The sequence below is a fragment of the Bidens hawaiensis genome, unplaced genomic scaffold, assembly GCF_021521415.1.
Source record: "Bidens hawaiensis isolate Kalapana, Puna unplaced genomic scaffold, B.hawaiensis_p1.1 tig00009048_1, whole genome shotgun sequence".
NCBI lineage: Eukaryota > Viridiplantae > Streptophyta > Magnoliopsida > Asterales > Asteraceae > Bidens > Bidens hawaiensis.
The window spans coordinates 105,342-127,250 of record NW_027491662.1 but is presented as its reverse complement, the minus strand read 5'-3'; the positions used below and the strand labels follow the sequence as shown (position 1 = coordinate 127,250).

General features: G+C 31.1%; 1 protein-coding gene and 1 pseudogene across 1 annotated transcript; one reads left to right on the top strand and one right to left on the bottom strand.

The window, feature by feature from the left end:
• Window positions 1–203: 203 nt before the first annotated feature.
• On the bottom strand, window positions 204–6,635 carry LOC143530893 (uncharacterized; annotated as a pseudogene).
• A 14,264-nt stretch (window positions 6,636–20,899) lies between these two features.
• Window positions 20,900–21,729, top strand: LOC143530897 (homeobox-leucine zipper protein ATHB-22-like). Its single transcript, XM_077026312.1, has 2 exons — window positions 20,900–21,244; window positions 21,348–21,729. The coding sequence occupies exons 1-2, from the start codon at window positions 20,900–20,902 to the stop codon at window positions 21,642–21,644; spliced, it is 642 nt and encodes a 213-aa protein (XP_076882427.1). The 3' UTR covers window positions 21,645–21,729.
• Window positions 21,730–21,909: the final 180 nt, after the last annotated feature.

The window sequence follows — 21,909 nt, the reverse complement described above, 5'->3', positions numbered from 1 at the left end:
TTTGATTCACGAAATGTTTTGACATTGAAATTAGAATGTCTGCATACGAATATGAAGGATTTTAATGAAAAGCTTTGGATTGCGTATGGAGTGGTTTTAAATAGTTTTGAAGAGTTGGAGTATGTTGATGAATATAAGAAAGCGAAAGGGGGTAAACTTAGATGGCAAAACGATGAAACGGAAAAGGTACTCTTAGATGAATTTGTTATCTGTTATAGTTATCATTATTTGATTTATCATTTATCTTTAAGTTTGTTGTTTGTCGTTATTTTATCTCTAGTTTGAATGTTAGGATAATATTGACGTTTTTATGATTATCATTAGTTGGGCCCAGTGGTATGTGCAAATTTTGGTTTTGGTCCTCAAATATGGGACAATACACCACTCGCCTCTACCGTAACTAAAATTTGAACATACCACAGAGACCATCCGTGTAATTCTTTCTTTTATAAAGCGAGATGATTTTAGTTATACAAGTCACAGAATATCATTCACTAATATTGTTTTGAATTCTTTCAGGTCTAGCGAGGTAACCTCGATTAACAAACACGAGTGTCTCGAGTGGCTTGATTCTCAAGAAACCGGCTCGGTGATCCACGCTTGTTTAGGAAGCGTCAGCCGGGTTGAGCCCGCACATCTCCTAGAGCTTATTAGTTCTAGAAAAATCTAAAAAGTCCTTAAAACTGTATTAACAAGTTATCCATGAAAAGAGCTCGTTTAAGTACTGATAAATTATCCATGAAAGAGATCATAATAGTCTCTAATCTAACATTCTAGTTATCTAACAAATCCTCATCATCAAAATCGAGCTCGGTTTCATCTCCATCATCATCAGACACTCCAATATCTTCTTCGATCTCATCTTCAAGACGACATTTTCCGCTATCATTTGTTGATGCCCCGGACACGTCATCGCTCACTGTAACTTTAGATCCTCTACCTACGTTACTAAATGTCAAATCATCACCAATAACAACCAAATCATCATCTTCAACATCATCTTCCATTCTCCCTATCAACCATTCACTACTTTCGTCAATGTCATGCAAAAGGATTGGATCAGTGGTCCCCACACTTCCATGTCGGCGTTCCAAAGCGCGATTGCATTTCACATACACCATATCAGTCAGGCTCTCGTGTGCCAATCGATTTCTCTTCTTTGTGTGAAGGTTTTGGAAAACGTCATTGTTCTTTTCACAACTTGTAGCACTACAAGTGAGGCTCAGAACTCGTATAGCAAACTGTTGCAGTTTAGGAGCCGAATATCCAAATGATGCCCACCACTCCACTAAAAGATAACAAAATTTAAATACCAGAATGAGCATATTATGCATAACATGTAGCAGGGCTGTAGCCGAGCCAGATTGAGCTTGGGCTCGAGCTCGAGATCTACTCGTAAAAACTCAAGTCAGCTCATGGCTCTTCAAGCCCGTTAGCTTCTTTTTTTAAAAAAAATTACACAGACATATTAAAGACATATGATTTTGTAACATAAACATATATTATTTTTGTTTCTTTTTAATTTTTTTTAAAGATCAAGAGGTAGTTTCAAAATATTATATGCGTTATTCTTGCTTTTTTTTTATTTTTTTGTACTTTATTACTATTATTAATTTATTATTATATATATTAGAAATTGGGAATTAATATAAACGAGCCAACGTCTAGTTGGGGCTTGGCTCGTTTACAAACGAGCTATTTCGAGTGAGCCAACGAGCTTTTTGAGCAACCCTAATATGTAGTATATTAGAAAAAAAAATATTTGTTTGTAATTACCCGGAGCCTTTTGCTTCCTTTGCCTGATAGCTGCATTTTTACCAAAAAGCCCTTCGGCATTTTGATATTTACTTAGTTCTCCAAGAACTATGTCTTCATCTTCTACACTTGGAGACAGCCTTTCAATGCAAGAATATAAACCACCCATAATTTCTTCATCCTCTAAAATAAGTTTTACATCATCATAAAAGATAGACGGGTTTAAGTAATGTCCAGCAGCATGCAACGGTTGGTGAAGTTAACATTCCCATCTATCATCTATAATATCCAAAATTTTCTCATATAATTCCCTTTTATTATTAAAACTCTTTTCAATAGTCTCTTTCACCCTATCTATGGCATTGTACAAGTAACCCATAGCCAGCCTTTTTTCACCGTGAACCAGTCTAAGAAGACTAACAAGAGGACCAGTTAACTTAAGAGTATATACTATATTCCTCCAAAATGATTCTTGTAAAAAGATGGATTTGACTTTTTTGCCCTTTGGGTCCTTCGACCACTTGCTATCTACCCATTCTTGAGAAATGATCATCTTTCTCAAATTGTTTTTTTGCTTGTGAAATTGGAGAAGAGTGATGAAGGAAGTTGCAAATCTTGTAATTGCAGGCCTATACAAGTTCCTTTTACCTGTGAATTTTCTCATCAAGTTCACTAGACCCACAAAGCTGTATATGTAACCATTTGCGAACATCGCGCTTTTTAAACAGCTTTTCACTCTGGGTATTTGTTTTCCTATATCCTCCAACATAAGATCTATGCAACGCGTCGCACATGGAGTCCAGTACAGATGTTTCCTAGTGGCTTCTAGCATCTTCCCTAAAAAAATTTATAATAAGATGGAATTAGATCACACGTAAGGAATATGCACACACATGTACAGAGAGAGGGGGGCGCTCATTTCAGAACCAAGAATACGTTGAGAACTGCGAGAACTGCATAATGCACTTGTACTTGTTGCTTTAAGTGTGATACAAAAGGCGGTTACATAAACACCTTCCCATTATCTCATTAAATCATCAATGCACTACGTCCAAGTGTTTTATACGGTTCTAGCACTTCTCAACACAAAAATGGTTCTAAAAAGAACACATCTATGTGTGTGTGAGTAATAAGATATTAAGATTGCAACTCTTACCAGCTTCAGCATAAGCCGATGCATTATCTGTAACAACTTGAATCACATTATCCTCTCCGACCTCCTCCACCATTGCATCAAGAATCTTGGACAAGACACTTGAATCTTTAGAGACATTGGAAACATCAATGGATTTCACAAACACGGAGCCCTTGGGGGAGTTGACCATAAAGTTAATAATATCCTTTCCCACCAACGAATCATGCCATCCCTCGCACAGAATTGAACAACCTTTGCGTGCCCATTCTTTCTTGTGCCCGTTAACTAGGTTATCAACTTCTTTTACTTCCTTAATAAGTAAAGGAACTTTCAACTCGTACATGCTCGGTGGTTTCATCCCGGGACCACATTGTCCAACCGCTTCAATCATTGTGTTGAAACTATCGTAAGTAGCCGCATTAGAAGGAATATTTGCATCACAAAACCACTTCGCTATCTCTCTACAAGCAGTATCCCTCAACTCGTTATTACAAACTTCACTGACAGTTTGTTGCATCCCACATTTATCATCCTTCTTATATGGAGTGATGATCAAGTTCATAAAACCTTTTACCCTTGGTTTTTTGCGTTGAGACAACTTACTACCGCTTATTTCACTATAATCCTCATCATCAACGTGATCATACTCATCGACTCGAATCCTTGAGTTAATAACATTTTCCACTTTTGCCATTTCTTTTTTATGCATGTATGTTTTTATCTCGTCACGTACATGCTCAGGGCACCTCAAGCAATCAACTACATTCCTAAAACCTCCAACAAAATGTTGTTTCAATCGATAAACTCCTCCTTTGACTACTTTCCCACAAAAATTACAAGTAATATTATTCCTATTAGTTGGATCTTGGGTCCCATACTTTCTACCCGGATCAGATGATATGGATGTAGAAGAAGGGGTGCTTGAACTTGAAGTCATTCTAATTTCTAAAACATAAAAGAAAAGCATTATATAGCCAATGGAGACCAAAAAAAACATAATATGTTTGACTAGAAAATCACATGTTATATGTTATACAATACATACATAATTTTTTTAAAACCTAATGTCACGTTGACTCATTTTTCTCGTACGCACGAGACATACATTTTACTTTTCAAATCCATTTCTTAGTTATAACTTGAAATACTTTAAAAGAGGTGGGTACATACCCTGTACTTGGTCATCGTGATTTACACCATCAGCACCTTCTGGGAAACCAAATGAGTCCTTACATAAGATAGGATGTTGCTTATGGTATTCGTGCAATGCCTGCACTTACAAGTTACAACAATTTATAAAAAGTCAGATAACAATGAAATCAAATTAAAACGCAGTGTACAAGAGCATTACTTGTTTCAAAGCATTTTGAAACTCTTTAGCCTCGTTACGCCTCCTCTCATCAAAACACTACACATACAAGAAGATAACCATCAGTGCAGCATTCATAGTTAAATGACTAAATCTGCTTGATTAACTAAATAAAAAGATTTTTATTTGTAAATCAAAAGTGAAATAATTAAAAAGGGCAAAATTGTGTATGGAAATTAAACTCACTTCCTCAAACGGTGAAAGATCGACATCTGGATCAACCCAGACACTGAAATCGAGACAAGAAAACTTGAAGTCATATATCTTTAGGAATCTTTACACACCCAAAAAAAGTAGGGGTGTGCATGAGTCGGTTTTGAGCTTGAACCGAACCATAAAACAAAAGGATGGTTTTTTTAGTTTTTGAAAACCGTTTGGTTCCGGGTTTTAGGTTTTTAAAAACCGTTTGTTAATACAATTATTAATTGATTATCATACATTTGGGTTAAAATATTTGGTAACACTACTTATTGAATTCTTATAAATTACTTACAGTTCAAAACTAAAAATGAAAACCTATAAATCCGGTTCGGTTCGGTTTTTCGGTTTCAACTATATACAAAACTGGAACCAAAACGAATGTTCAGTTCGGATTGTACAGTTTCATGCACACCCTAAAATAAATAATAGAAGTGTTCATTACCTGCCATGCTTACCAAAGTACCGCACTGAAACAGACCGAGCTTGATTTGATCTCTCTCCCAAAATCTGTAAATTTATAGTTATTAATTACTATAAATGTCAATCAGACGATTGAAATGAAATGTGGTTTTGCTTCATATGTGAGTTTATAAAATACAATCAACAAATCAAGTAATTTTGATTGACATTTAACTCGATATCGTGTGAAAATGAACTTAAGCATATATCATTCCTTACTTGTGCAGGCCACCAAAACTTCCCATCTATATTAGCCCAGACAACACTTCCAGGAGCTGTGCATACTTCACTCCTTTCTATCAGATGCAATTGATTTCTATTTTTAGAAAGCGGGTCGACGGTAACACCTGATTGAATATCTTTGCTGCTGTGTGTGCTCAGTTCCATATCTGTGACATAAAAGACTTAATATTAATAAATAGGGTTTTAGAAAACAACCATCAGAGCCGGCCCAACAGTAGAACTAGGTAAAGCTAGGGCTTTAGGCCTCCAAAAAATTAAGGCCTCCGTTAAAGCGTTTAGATATTTATATATATATACAGGATCGCATATTAATTAGATATAACTGATAAATAAACCAATTTTCTATGTTGGCCTGGTGGTTAAAGCCCATATCCCTTTTTTACTACACGTTATCCACGCTAGTTCGATACCCTCAAGATCAATATTCCTCCTTTTCACTTGATTGTTTCGTACGGTATCTTTTAGTTCTAAATTTTTAGTTTCAAATCTTTTTTTCAGGGATATATATACCTTGAGCTTGTATCATATATAAATCCCATTCAACTTTTATATAAAAGCTCTAACCTTTATTATATGCAGAACTCGTTGCTCAGTAAATTTATAATATATGAAGTTCGTAGGTATATAGATTCATTTGATTTGTATTATACATAAATCAAACTCCATTTTTGTATTGTTCATATACGAAACATGACAATCGATCGGCAAATTCAAAAATAAAAATTTAATAATTTCATTTAGGGATGAGCTCATGAGCAAATACTACCGGTACCGAAACAAGCATCGGTTCTGGTATTTACCGAACTTTTGCCAACGGTACCGGTACTGATAGGAATCATGATCTAGTATTAGTCTAAATGTCATTTGTCTATTTTAGGAGGGGTTAAGTGCAACTTATATTTCTATAAATAGGTATTGATAGCTAATAAGGAGGGAGGGTATGTTTATGTTGAATATGGCATTGCCATGGCTCCTGCGTATGCGGGGAGAGAGGGCTCGGCCCGGGAATCTATTGTAACTTTTCTTTACATTTTCATTAATACAATCGGTCATCCTTTTTATCCCTATTATCTTCTCTATTATCCAATCTTCACATTTATCAAACCCTATCAGGTACCGAGCTAATCCCTAACTAGGCGGCCCTGACAACCATTATCCAAACAATGAAGAGATACCCAGTTCAATTTCACATGTAAACCCTAACCCTAATTTGTAAATAATACATAAATCAACAAAATGTGGTTCGTATGTGAAATCAAAACTCACAAATTGCAACATATGGGTTCCAATTAAACGAAAATTATTTGAATTTTGAACAATACCTTTGAAGGGTCGAATTGGAAGATTGAATTGAGTACGTGGTTTGGAAGAATTAGTAGTTCTTGGAAGCTGAACACAATTGGGTATGTGATCAATTTGCTTCGTCTTCTCCCGCTTTCTCTTTCTGTAATACACCTTCGCCTCCTCCATTGCCGTAAACGGGGTGTTTGGTTTCCTTATTTTTACCTTCTTAGAATCCCAAACATGTCCAAAGTTGGGATTATTGCTTGTTGAGCTAGTTTTTAATAGTCGGTTCGGTTCGGCTCGGTTATTAGTCAATCGGTTTTTTTGATATATATTAGGTTTTTGGTTTTTCTGGTTTTGGTTTTTTGGTTATTTTCGCTTCGGTTAATTAGTTTTTTTTTTCAATTGTGTGTAGACATTTGAAAGAAAATATAAAAATGAAGATGATCAATCCATTTTAAGCTTGTAAGAGCGTATTATAGTATCACACATATATATTGAATTCAAAAAACAAAGATAGGCGTGTGTTACGTGAATATAAACGAACACAAAGTTGCTAGAGTAGGTTAATTAAAAATTTAACAAAGTTCTTAATCAATAAACACTAAATGTTTAGTCTCAATTTTCATTAATCATCTTGTTCATCTTCAAAGTTTAGTCTCAGTTTTTATCATCTTAATATTCTCCATCACCATCAATCGTTCGGTTCGGGTTTTTTCGGTTGTTTAAAATTGGAAAACCGAACCAAAAACGAAAACTCGGTTTTTCAAAAAAAAAAAAAAATTAACCGTCGGTTAATGCTTCGGTTCGGTTTTTCGGTTAATCTGGTTTTGGTTCGATTAATTCGGGCTTTTTACTTTTATTTGTAATTTTATCACAACAATATTGAAAAATGTATGTGATTTTGATTTTTAGTTGTAATCATATTGTAGCAAATTAAGAAATCATAAACTCTTAATTTTGTTTAAAACTGCTTACAAGTGGCATATCCCTTAGTACGTGGTCAAATTTTAACGTTGATAATCTTTCTGTAAATTTGTAACGTTCAATTAATCAAGCAACGTTTGTTAGAAACAATATCACCCACAACTGTTACACCAATGGAACAGCAACAAAATCTAGTTAGTTATGGTTGTCACCAATGAATACATCCATAGATGCCACTGGTTTATAGTAGTGTAAATGACCATGTTTGTACTCAGCCGGTAATTGACTCACTCTTTGTTGCCAACTAGCAAGTAGCCAACGTCACATACTCACATGTAGTTGTTTTGTCGTTGGTGATAAAAGGCTCAAACTAAACTATAGTTTCGGGGTTAGTATTGTGCCCACGTGAATGCCTTTGGTTGGTGTGTAAGGTGGTCTCAAACGTATTTAATCATAGCCGGCCTTTTAGTACATGACCTAGTATGTGAGTTAGTATGATTGGCTAATTTTGTACGATGTCTAGTTTGACATAGACTACTTCTTGTTTATTTTATGAAGTTAGTGGTCAACCTTTCTATTTCGATGACTTTGAGATAAACTATGTAACATTTTGTTTTTACTGACGTGATTTCCCTTCTTTCTTGATTATCTACCAATAACATTTCATTTCTTATTAAAGTCACATGTCACAGTGACATAATCCAACAAGAGTAATGTTATTCTTTACCATCATTTTCTTAAATTATATTTGAACCATAATTTGTTAATTTAACTCCATATAACCCACTTGAGACTTTTAAATGGCATAAGACTATGACAGATGTCTTTTTTAAAACTTATAAAAATTACTCTCACACTATTTGGCTATTTAAAATAAATGAAAAACATCTATAACAAGGGTATATATAAATCATTTTCATTAATATAATTTCATAAAATGGGTTGTTAGGATAAAAGATAAGGCTGGTTAGTTATTTAATGGATATTAATAATAAATAATAGAAGAGTTATTGTTTGATATTAATAATAAATCATTTTCATGAGGTTAATCCTTTCTTGAAAAGATGAAATATCATTAAAATTTTCCAATAATAATCGGATGAATCACTAATCAAAATATCATCTGGTATATCTATAATGGCGTCACCGTCATTTTCATCGCCAAGTTTTCCTTCACCAAGCTCCAACAACCATTCGGAAAATCTACAGGTCTCTTCCAAATCTGATGCTTGACATCCGACCATTAACCTCATGTTTTTTGTTAACCTAAGAACCTTGCATTTAGACCAAATGTGGGATTAACTAAGTGAAGCATTAACAATATCACTACGTGATCCGTTTTGTACTACTGGTATGATTTGTCTAAAATCACCTCCAAAAACAATAACTTTCCCCATAAATGGATGTTCATAAGTGTTACAGTTACCACTTTTTAAAACATCTTTTAAAGTCCTATTCAAGGTTTCAAAAGCATGTTTATGTATCATAGGAGCCTTGTCCCAAATAATCAGATCCGTTTTACTCATTATGTTGCAAATATCTGGATTCCTTGTTATTGAACAGGTAGAATCCTCAGTTAGATTTATAGGAATTAAAAATCTAGAGTGAGCAGTTCTACCTCCCTCAAGTAACAAAGATATATCGGTGGTGGCAGCGTTTAAAACTATTTTAGCTTTAGATCTTATGGAAACCGATAATGTCTTCCAAATAAAAAGTTTCCCCCGTCCCTCAATAACCGTACACAAAGAAAATACCCCTTTCTTTGGATCATTTGCTTTCATCATTTCATTATTGATGATGCGTGCGCGTAGCTTGTATAAAATATGAAAGGTTTGATATTTAGCTTTTGCACAAGATCGTGTTTTAAATTTATAAAAGTGATTTCTACAAAGACTAAACACACACAAAATAGGCAAGTGTACCTATCGTATATGTAGAATAGTATTGGTAAGAACCAACTATCGATCCGTGGACACAAATGTTTTCTAATAATGAATCGTTATTTTACTTTAATCGGAGGTTTTAATCATTTTGGGGTTAATTTTCTTCAAACTTATTATAAAATATAAATACTTATATATATAATATATAGGTGACCAAGAAAAGAGATACTAAACGAGTTGTTCAATTATGCGAAGGTTACCATCTAAGATCAAGAATCCACTTCATTTTAGCATTGATAAATAATATTTGAACATGTGGTAAACTTGCCATAATAATATATGATAGATAGCTCCTTAAACCTTAAGTGAGCATCTTTGGCACTAAGGAGATAGCATGCGCATTTTAAAGTCCACCCTTTCCTAATGTCATGCCATCTCATTGATGTCAATTTAAGTTGGCAAGTAGTTTCGTAAAGTAGAAAGATTAGGATTGACTTCGATTTCTCAAATACCAATTCTAACAACTTCGGGTGGTTGTAGTTTAGTCACACAACCTCCCCTTGGTTGATTTATGCAGGTTATAATTACACATGACATTAACATATGATTTCTTTAACTAATTTGATATCCTAAGCAAAGCCATTTTCGGATTACCAAGGTTTAGAAAAATACATCATAACTTATATCTCATCATTTCTAAGTACAATATAAGGATCCATGTTTCGATAATGTATCAAAGTATTTCTATCTTTCAATAACATGAATCGATCATGAACGATTGCCAATGGAATTGACAACCACCAACTTTGAATTAGTGATTTAAGATGGTGAAACATTTCTCATCAAAAGATAATTGTAATATAACCATGCACTTTACTAGACTACACCACATGTTTTATATAATTATCAAGTAAAACAAAGCTTCTTCATAGATTTTAGATGGTAAAAGGAGTTTAGCTCAATATGAGCATGATGATAAACATTAAGATGAATGATAATAACATATACATGATTAAACTTGGAACAATCTAACCAAATGTAGATGAATCTTCCTTCTTAATGATGATGATGATGGATGATGATGATGGTTGATGGTGATGACCTCCAAGCCTTCAAACTCTTCACTAAATCTTCAAAGTGAGTGTTAGTGTGTGTTTTTATAAGAGAGAACCGAATAGATTTCTTTTCAATGCACCCTCTTCAAATGGCACAAAAGCCACTATTTATAGGCAATCTGGAGTGTAAAGCACGACCCCGTGCTTAGTGGGCACGCCCCCATGTTTTATTATGACATGTGTCATTTGTTTTGTCGTTTCTCGAAGATGACCACGGCCCCGTGCTTCCTGAGGCACGGCCCCATGCTTTTTAATGACATGTGCTAATTCTTTTTGTCGTTTCTGAAAGGTAAGCACGGCCCCGTGCTTCCTGAGGCATGCCCCCGTGCTTTTTAGTGACATGTGCTATTTATTTTTGTCGTTTCTGGAAGGTAGGCACGGCCCCGTGCTTCCTGAGGCACGCCCCCCGTGCTTTTTAGTGACATGTGCTATTTATTTTTGTCGTTTCTGGAAGGTAGGCACGGCCCTGTGCTTCCAAAAGCACGGCCTCGTGTTTCCAAAAGCACATTCCCATGTTTCCTGAAAGCACAGCCCCATGTTTTGCTGTTTTCTTTGGTTTTTCTTTGGCTTTTCATTCGTTTCTTCATTTGAGGCTTGGATTCACCTGAAAATACATTTTAACATGATAAGTAGTTATTTTAACTATATTATACGATAGAAGTTGCAGTTTTTAGAGATTATTTGATGCTAAAAAGATGTACATTTTTATATACATCAATTATACACATCTCGTTGCTCAGCCGTTAATGAAATAATAAGTCGTTGAAACTCATCAGTCATGACTTGTGTATCATAAGATAGCTCCTCGTTCATAAAACGATTTGTTGATGCAACGATAGAATCCTCATCAGGGAAAGGCATTGTAGGAAAATAACGCAGAGTGTAATTATTTCGAAGTAGGAAGTTTTGAATTTCAAGTAACGCGATGTTCTTTAGTTGTGCCTCTGAAAGCACCAAATCTATAACGAATCACAACGAAATAAAACTGAGTTTTTAACTAAACATATATGGTAATGTCTTAAAGTATTTAAAAAAATAAGAAATTCTAATTATTTGATACCTGGATTTTTTTTGCTCATTTTGTTGTTTATAAATAATGCCATCAATTAAATACAGCCAAGTCTTTTCCCATACACCATCCGGTCTAGATAAACTATATGTGATTAACATTGTAGCAAATAAACTTCGTAAATAATAACCACTTGCAGTGTGACTTTCTTCTTCAATAGCTTCTATATACTCGTTGTCATCGTCTAAAAGTTCTCTTTTATAACAAGCATCTCTATAAGTAGCACACACTTCACCATCAACAGTACGAATATCTTCAAAGCACATAGGGTCTCTAACCTTGTTTAACAAAATTCTTAGATAGTATGCTTCATTGAAAGCTGGAGGAACATGATGAACACGACCAATAGAGAAACCTCGTTTATGTAGGTCCCAATGTCGTTCATCTTGTTTCCAAACAAATTTTTTTGGAAACTCAATGTAAGTTAGTGTTCGAGCAAGACCATATTTCTTATTACACTCCATCCAAGCAGTGAATCTTGAAGAACCAACAGTCGGCTTGTTTAAAACATCTTCCACATCATCATCATCTACGAGCACAACTGTTTGTTGTCCGGGTAAATAAAACGGAAGCCGGGTAACAGAAGGAACTCTATAACGGACGTCAAAAGAAAATATTCTTCATGCAGCCTCACATGCAGATTGATATCTGCAATTATAAAACGCCTTAGCTTCGTCTACCACTTCATTTTGATTGTCAGTCTTTTCTTGTACAAGTGATATAGTAGCACGATCCGGGTTTTTATTAATGTACTTAAACAAATACTTTATAGAACCCTCTTGATTACACCATTCAACATTGATATGGGCCTGATATTTTTTTAACAATTTCTTGTTATATGGAACAAGATGTCTGTTGTCTAAATTGACCGCAGACTTCACAACAACATTACCCAAATCTCTTCTTCGATAAATAGGAAACCCATTATAATCAATTGATGTCTCATTCTGAATTTTTTTGGGAATTTTTTAGAACATGAGTTATCGACCATGCAAGAGCATTTAGGGTTAGCAACACCACAAGGACCATGCATCATGTGGTCGCTTACAAGCGAATAAAACTCCAGGTCTTCATTCTTATCTGGAATTTTGGCTGAGATAAATTTTTCTATATTCTCCCGATTATAAATTTTGTGATCGGAATGCAAAAACAGGCATATATGTGCATGGGGCAATCCGCATTTCTGAAATTCAATTGTGTAAACAACTGCACATGACAAGTAGTAGTAGATTATATAAGTTATTGAATACCAATATAATATATGTTAACGATATATGGTATACTAACATAATTTTGACAATGGTAATGAATATTAACATTTTAAAAATTATGATAACGAACTAAAACCACACAATTACATGCTTGAAGATTTCCAAACAAAGCTCTATCCTTCAAGTCTTTCATTAACGAATTAAGCTTCATTTTGAAAAACCTACACAATATATTTTTCCTGTCTTTGGACTTGATATTTTTCTTTTGTAAAAATCGTTTGATTTCGGGCCAGTTTGGGTGTAGACCCGTGTTACACACAGGTGGAAAAACATGTCAGCAAACATAATAAATTTAAAAAACAAATTAAGCAACACAAAACTTCTTCAACTTTCAGACCAAAACGTTAACCATTTACAATGTCTAGATATTAAAAGTTTAAAGTTACAATAAGTTAGTGTGCACCAAACCACCCAAAAAAATTAACAAAAGACCTAAACATGTTCTTTCATATTAAACCACCATAAACTTTTTTAAATATTCTAACAAGAAAAACTCATTTTGCTTCACCACCTGAAACTTTAAAAAACCAATATCATCCAAATTAAATATATCATTAATATAATAACATGTTTAATAATGAAATCTCGTGTTACACACGGATGAAAGTTATAGAAAAGTAAAAAATATTACATGTAATATGTAAATTGAGTTATATTATATAATTAGTTTTATTTATGACTTTTATAATAAGTTTTTGATATATTTATATACTATTAATTATAAATTATAATTTGCAAACCAAACCTTGGTGTTTGATTTATTTTAAAACAAAACATTCATACCGATATTATTATACATTTAATGTGTATAAAAATGATTTTTAGAAAAAAAAAATGTTGTCACATATTAAAAAATGTATTTCTATAACGTTGGAAGAATTGGAGACGAAGACTCAAACAATAATAAACAATTTCAATATCTTTCAATGGCTAGTAACATGTGTATCATACGCGTGAAAATTGTATATAAATATATATAGCGACATTGATGATGATGATGATGATGATGATGATGATGATGATGATAATAAATTGATAGTGTAATATTTATAAGAACAAATAATTTTACATTTATTAGAAGGTATTACAATGTTGTTTTTAGTAAAACAAAATAACATACAAAGTACACTGCCAACTTAAAACATCTTTCTAACTTAAACCATGAGGCCAAAAAGATATATCAATAAATACTATATCATGATATATGAAGTCATAAAATTTTGTTTATTAAACAATTATCGAAATATAAAGAAATGTGTTGTAATTTTTATACTTGCAAAGAAGAAAACTAAAATCACCACAAAATCAGATTCAGTGTATTGTTAATAAGAGAAATAAAGGTACAAATACAATTCACAAGCTTATAAACAAATCATAAATTTTTATATACATCATTGGAATGAAAAAATGAATTTTATGATAAGAGTTATATAGAGATAGTCATCATATCATACGCTTTAATAGAAGTTGTTTAACAAAATTATTACATGGTTTTTATTTATAGATGATTTAGATAAACTTTGTAAGGATGTGATAGAATTAATTATGATGTCAGTTTTTATCTAAATCTGAATATTAAATTTGAATATTAACGTGTGTCAGTTTCGGTTTAATTTGAATATTCATATATTTTGTCAAATTTGGTTACGAAATGATTTATATATGAAAAATGAATATGTCTTTTTAGTTAAAACAAATAGTATATCTTAAAAATAACTTGTGATGACACGAATTCATACCGAACAAATTTGATATTCTTTTAAAATTAAAACAACCTGTTTCAAAATAATTACAAAATATAAAAAAAATGGTTAATTAGTCAACTTCAAAAAATTATGGAAAGGTTTTTGATTTTTGAAGCATTATAATCGGGGGTTTAGTTTAGACATTATTTTTTACATTTAGGCATAATAAAAATGGTCAAATATAAAAGAATGGAAAGGTTGTTGAGATTGAAGACTATGGAAAGCCTTAAAAGCTTGTATTTAATTTGTAAAATTCCGTATTTATCCGGGTTTAAATATGTTATGACTATTAACCTTAAATAAGCAATTATAGTAACTATTTAAAATTTGAAATTTAAATATAAATTCGAAATGATTTATCTCAAATTCCGTATTTAAGCAACACTTACTATATTTTCAGTAACATTAAAATTAAAAGTAAGTTATAATAATGATTCTAATTTGAATTTCGAATAAAAAATTGAAATTATTAATTTAGGAATTTATTTTTAGACATTAATTTTAACATTTATGCGTAATTAAAAATGGTCAAATATAAACAAATGAAAAGTTTGTTGACATTGAAGAATATGGAAAGCTTTAAAAGTTTGTTAGTACGTAATTAGTAAAATTCCGTATTTAATTGGAAATATATATGTTATGAATATTAATTATTTATTAGTTAAGAATAAATTAAGCAACAAAGATAATACTTATATTTTGGTCAAGCTATGTATTTAAAATCATTAATGCTGGAATTCGGTAATAATGCTGGAACATATTTTAGGCATCAAAAATGCTTTAATTTTATACGTACTTAATCTTGATTAATTATGTCATGAATATTAAGCAAAATTTAAGAAACAAAGACTTGTATTTTAAGTAAGATTTTAAAGAAAAGTCAAATGACTATCTTCATTTCATTTGAAATTTAAATATCAATTGAAGTCATTAATTTGTATTTTAAAAGGTAATTCTGTAATAAAGCTGGAAAAGGTTTTATGTAAAAAGCATATTAAAAAAATAATGACAAACATGTTTAAAATTGATAGAAATTTTCTATAACATCCACGCATATTAACAATCAAAACATGTTTACAATTAGTAGAAATTTTAAATAACATCCACACTCATTTGAGACAATTTGCTAATTCACAATCTTGGACCACCAGAAGCTGAAATGAATAAAATTAAATTAATGTTACATAAGAATTTTATAATTTATATATACTAAATTAAAAATTAAAAACACATATTTTGGTTTAGCAAGAACTAACAGTGGATTTAACCGGAATTTGTAAGACAATAATTCTAATGTCCACCTAAATCAACCATATCTAAGAGAATAATTGTAAATAGCACCTAAATCAGTTTAGGAATGCAAGGCTTCCTTACATAGGCTTACATTCTGTTGTCCTGCAAATTATTATTAAGATTAGTAAAAAGTTGTATGAATAAAATAGTAAATTAATGAATGTATTAACAATACCATTTCGTCTTGTACAATCATTTCGATGGACCAATCTTGCCCGAGTTTTGAGTTGTCCTTCAGCCGCCAAAGTCTCAAAATACGCACCTTTAGGATACACTTACTGTTTTGAACATCAAGTTGGTTCAAAATGGTGATATTGGTTGGCTCCATATTGCTAGTGGTGAAAAATTTTAAAAAACAAACATATCATTTACGAACAATAAAAAATTTAACCAATAAAATTAATAAGAAAATGGAAGATATAAAAACAACAAAAAGTAAAAACCTTCACACAAAGGTAATCGTTTTTAATAAAGAGGTTATGATGGTGTAAGGATTAGGCTATCAAATGTACGTATTTATACCAAATGAATTAGGGCAGACAAAATTATAGAAGGAATGTAGTGAGGTAATTGATTGCAAACATAAATTTAGTAAATTTGAATATTTTGAAAATAAATTATGGTAAGAACGATTACAAAGGATTCCGTAATGAATGTATTTTGAAATTTTGAAATTTTTATTATTCAACAATTCCACTAAAGTGTTAATTTATCTTTTCGTATAATTAGATTAGTATATTAGATTAGTGTAAATATAAATATTAGATTAGTATAAATGTCATATTATTTAATTTAAATGTTGACTATAATCTCATGTAAAAATATAAGTTGCTAATTATATTATTTATAATAATATAATTAATCATCAATTATAACATCGTATATTATTTAATGTAATTCATATAAGGTTTGAAAATAAAAGTTAATAATTTTGTTATATATATGTAAGTAAATTGTGAATTATATTATTGTAATTATAAGTAAATCGTAATTATAAGTCATGGGTCAATGGGTCAAGAATGGATCTGTAACTCAAGTGTTATTCTTAAACAATAATAAGACAATGGATTTTGGTTATAATTGTTAAAACTTAATGACCGAAATTAAGTAAATGGGTCAATGGGTGAACATCCATAATTATAGTAACATTAAATCATTGTTAATTAATTCAAATTTACATTCAAATTGACACCATAAGTTATACAATCATTAATTCAAATTTACAAATTAATTACATTCAAAGAATATACAAAAATTTATTTAAACTTACAATTTCCGTAATTAAACCATTCCTTAATCAAATCGGTCATCATTTCCAAAATTTAATATGAATGGTACAAACATTTACAACTTTATGAATTTGATAAATTTAAATTAAAATAAATATAATATTTTAACAAAAATTCAAAATTTAATATCGGTAATCTCTATATACTATATATATTCACTCTATACGTAATCTCTATATTAAATCCGTAATCCTTTCTATTGATGAAATATCAAATAATAATTTAAATTATATATTATATACTATCTAAGAAAATAATAAAGGTGGTGAATAAAATCAACAAAAAACAATAAAATGTTCAAAATGATATTTTGAATATTTGGTTTTAGAAACTATAGCTACGATTTTAAATATTCAAAATGAAATGTACCTAGAAATGTCACTTAATAGAAATATCTAGAAATGTTCCTATATAAATGACAATTTTAAACATTCAAAATGAAAATAAAGATAAGACTTTAATAGCATTGATGAATCTAATTTTAATATATTTTTGATTAATTTAATTAAGATGAAAATTAGAGAATGCCTAGATATAAATGGAAAGTATAAGAATCAACCAATAGGAAAAGGGAATTTTGACATAAAGCTTGTTCTTTAAATGTATAGTTAGATTACATGTATATATAAAGAGAGATTATTTTATTAGGGTTGATAACTTTTAATGTCTTCAGTCTACACAAGGACCACTTAATATCACGAGGAATACAGAAACGATATCTCTGTTCATCAGTTTGTGTTCTCAACAGAACATACAAACACTCTCACTCTCTCTCTCTATCATATACATACACCATATATATATATATATATATTAATATATATATATATAGATAGATAGGTATAATCTTCTAAATAGGCGTTTAGCAGTAGCAGGGGTAAGTTGTGTCACTTTAATGAGTATTCTTGGCTTCTTACCAGCTTATCAACACACCTTGGCCCCCACCATTCTACCCATCCTTGTTTCAAAAATTCTAGATTCATTTGAAAAAGACAACAAAATATAAACCAACTTTTTTCCATCATAAATCCTTTAAACCCTCCGCACTTTCAACAATTTAAACCTACACTTTTACATTTGTAATGAGAGACACTATACTACTAGATCAAATTATAAACCAATCTTTAGTATATATTAATAAAAAAGTTCTTTAATTTATAACCTCTATATTCATAATATGTTAATATTAAAGAATTATTTTTGGTTATATGTAAAAATATGGAATTTAGTAAATATTAAAAAATAAATGAGTTGGCATGAGCTTTACGAGCCCAGCTTGAGCTCAACAATACTGTAGCCCGTTATAATAAACGAGCCGAGCTTTCGAGCCTGAGCCAAATTGAATTAAAAGCCCTATCCCTACACTATAAAGATACATTATTTTCAAAGAATTAAACGCAAAATTTTAAATCTTTGGAGCTCTCAATTAAATTCAAAAACAATGGCTAGCTAATATCTTAACACAATCTTAGGGATATATAGATTATAAAGATATATAGAAGAGTAATGAAAGAGATAATAAGACATATATATATCTTAAACCTTCTCTTCTATCTTGGACCAGATTGTGATCCCCCTTAGATCCCCCATCAACTCGAAACTTACCTTTCTATATATATATATATATATATATATATATATATATATATCATACCTTTCTTGCACCAAAAAGCACCATAACAAAACACACACTTCCTCACTTTACTTGGTAGGTTAATCTATCGTGACATCGACAACGACAACAACAATAACAAGAAAGAAGGTGATAGCATGGAATGGAATGGTGGAAATCCCAGACCAACATTTATTCCTCGACCCGCAGCACAAACTTCGTTTGCCTTCCTTTACAACTATAACAACGATCACTTCGTGTACCCGCCTGGTAATTCGATCGATCATTTCTCCCTTTACTTGATATATAAACCTTTGTTAATTTAGATTTCATCATCATGTGTTTCAAGTTATTCGTATTTGTTTCTTTTATTATAAAAATAAAATTGGTTATATATTTTCTTCTTGAATTTCATAAGAGCAATAAACATTGTATTTTTATCATTTTTTTTAACATAAAACAAAAAATAAATTATTGTAAGAGTTTGATCGAATCGATCTAATTAAAGTATCGCGATGTGTAAAAAGTGTGTTATCAAGGACATTCTATCATGCACGCAGGCAATAGTTTTCAGCATGTCTTACTATTCCTCGTATTATATATAAGAAGTATTTTCTGAATATGTTTAATATAAAATATAATATCGGATATCACTATTTACATATGAAGTCATGTGTACTAAAAAGCATCGAAAAATGGTCTTTAACATTATCTATATCTATATTATTTAATAAAAAAAAGGAATATTGGATTTTAATAATCCTATTGAATGGTATTTGCCGATAATAATCCCTATTTATTTTATCGCCACTGGCGGTCCCAAATTCAAAAAAGTTGGCCCCCAATGGTCCCCCGTTAAAAAGGACTTAACGACGTTATACTTTTTTCCGAATTTCAAACAAACTTTTTAGGGCTATTAATCGGAAGGAAGATACGAGTCAATTGATATAAAACTTAGCTTCAAACAATGATTTAAACGACTTGATTTTGATTAATTGTAAGTTCAAACACCCGAATTGAAGCATTGTTTTGTCATTTTGAAGCACTGTTTCGAACTAAGTTTTATACCAATCGACTTGTATCCTCCTAACGATCAAAAGCCCTAAAACATTGGTATGAAATTCAGAAAAAACTATAACGCCGTTAAGTCATATTTAACGGAGGACCATTGAGGGCCAACTTTTTTGAATTTGGGACCGTCAGTGGCTATAAAATGAATAAGGATTATTATCGGCCAATGTCATTCAATAGGGATTATTAAAATCCAATATTCCTAAAAAAAACTACCCATTTAGTAAATATATAAATATAGTAAATATTAAGGTGTTAAATGGGATGTTAAAAGTTCAAACCTTGTATGATATAATATTTAGTCATTCAAAAAAACATGTTATTTATTTTTAGCATAATTCCTAATTTAGTAAATTAACGTTAACAACATACCAAGATAAAAAAAACAGATTATAAAATAATTACCAAATATCCTACAAATTATGTTTTCCATTTTTTATATATAACTAAACAATCTAAAAATACGTTTTTTCTAACTAATTTTAAAAATATTAAAATGCTATTTTTATAATGATTTTTATTTGTTTCAATTACCCAATTTATAAAATCATTATTAACGCGTACAATAAATAGTATATTTTATATATTTTCAGGTTACATCACATTTTTTTATTATATATTGTAACTATATATATACCTAATTAGAAATTTGATTAAAAAGTATAGCTTCAAAAAAACACAAGAAATAACGCTGTTAATCAACTAATTAATTATTTTTAATTCTTGTGAACTGTACTCATCACTCATGTATAATGACATTGTATTAATAATAAATGATAAGTATACTGTTAAACTGTATATTGATTATTTACTAAAATAGTTATTTTAATTAATTACTCATATATTACACGGGTCTCAAGCTAATATTTAATAAATAACTATATTTTTTTTTCTTTTTTTTACAATAAACTACAATTAGGTAAATCATTATTTATTAAGATAATTATTTATAAAAGGGCTCACATGCATAAAGTCTCTAAAAACATAATGCTTTTTAATTAGCGCACATACACAGAAAGTACATCGGTACATGCATGCAGCTAGCATACATACATTATACACACATCAATATATACAGACATGCATATACTTGATTATCAATTAAAGGGTTTCCCTATTAATATATTATTTTTTTAATTTTAGTAATGTTTTAATATATAAACTCTTGTTTATGGAAAATGAAAACAGGAATGGGTGAAATGAGGCATCAAATGATGCAAGCACCATTAGCAATGATGGAGATGAACCAAAATGAGTATGAAAACAACAATCAAGATAAGAAGAAAAGGTTAACAAGTGAACAGTTAGAGGCACTAGAAAATATTTTCCAAGAAGAGAAGAAACCTGACCCTGAAACAAAGATGAAGCTAGCACATGACCTCGGTATGCAGCCGAGACAAATTGCTGTGTGGTTCCAAAACCGACGTGCTCGATGGAAGACCAAGCAGCTCGAGTACATGTATGATAACCTTAAACAAGAGTTTGATGCCGTATGCAAGGAGAAACAAAAGCTTCAAGAAGAGGTATATTGATATCCCTAATTATATTATTCCTCTAAAATATAATTTTTACACATTTGAAAACAGATAATTTCTAAAATTGCTATATATTTTTAATCCCTTAAAGGTGTTAGCATTGAGAACAATACTCAAAGAACAAGTAAGCAAGAGACAAGGGGCAGGCTCTAGCACCGGGTACACTTACATGTCTGGTGAAGAGACAGTTGAGAGCACATCTGCAGCCACCATTCCTACTGCTGCTAACCACACTCATCAGTTGACACTCGGCCAACATCAGGCGGCTGTTGCCACTACAGCTGCCATGGCGACCGACGACAACAACTACATGGTGAACTATGATCCAGTATCATCAGTGGCTACTCCATCTTACTCTAATTGGCCAGTTCTTCCATCGTACCCTTAAATTCGTAGAACTAGTTGCTAGTTATTTGTTTGCTGACTCGGATATCAGTCGAATAATTTGTTTTTTATTTTACTTTTTTGTTACAGCGAGTGAAAGTTAGGAATTTAGGATAATGTAATTTAGATCAACATTTGAAGTTTGGTATATTTCTTCATATTAGCAAGTGAAAGTGTGCTTGAAACCATTTTGATTCAAACCCAACCGTCCTTTTTAAAATTGCATATTTTGATTAAAACTCATTTCGCTCAAAACTCGTTAGGCCAGT

Excerpts from the sequence above, each read along its gene's own strand:
- LOC143530897 (XM_077026312.1), top strand. The coding sequence starts at position 20,900 with ATGAAAACAGGAATGGGTGAAATGAGGCATCAAATGATGCAAGCACCA. Across the intron at positions 21,245-21,347 it reads AACAAAAGCTTCAAGAAGAG|GTGTTAGCATTGAGAACAAT; the intron begins GTATATTGATAT and ends AATCCCTTAAAG.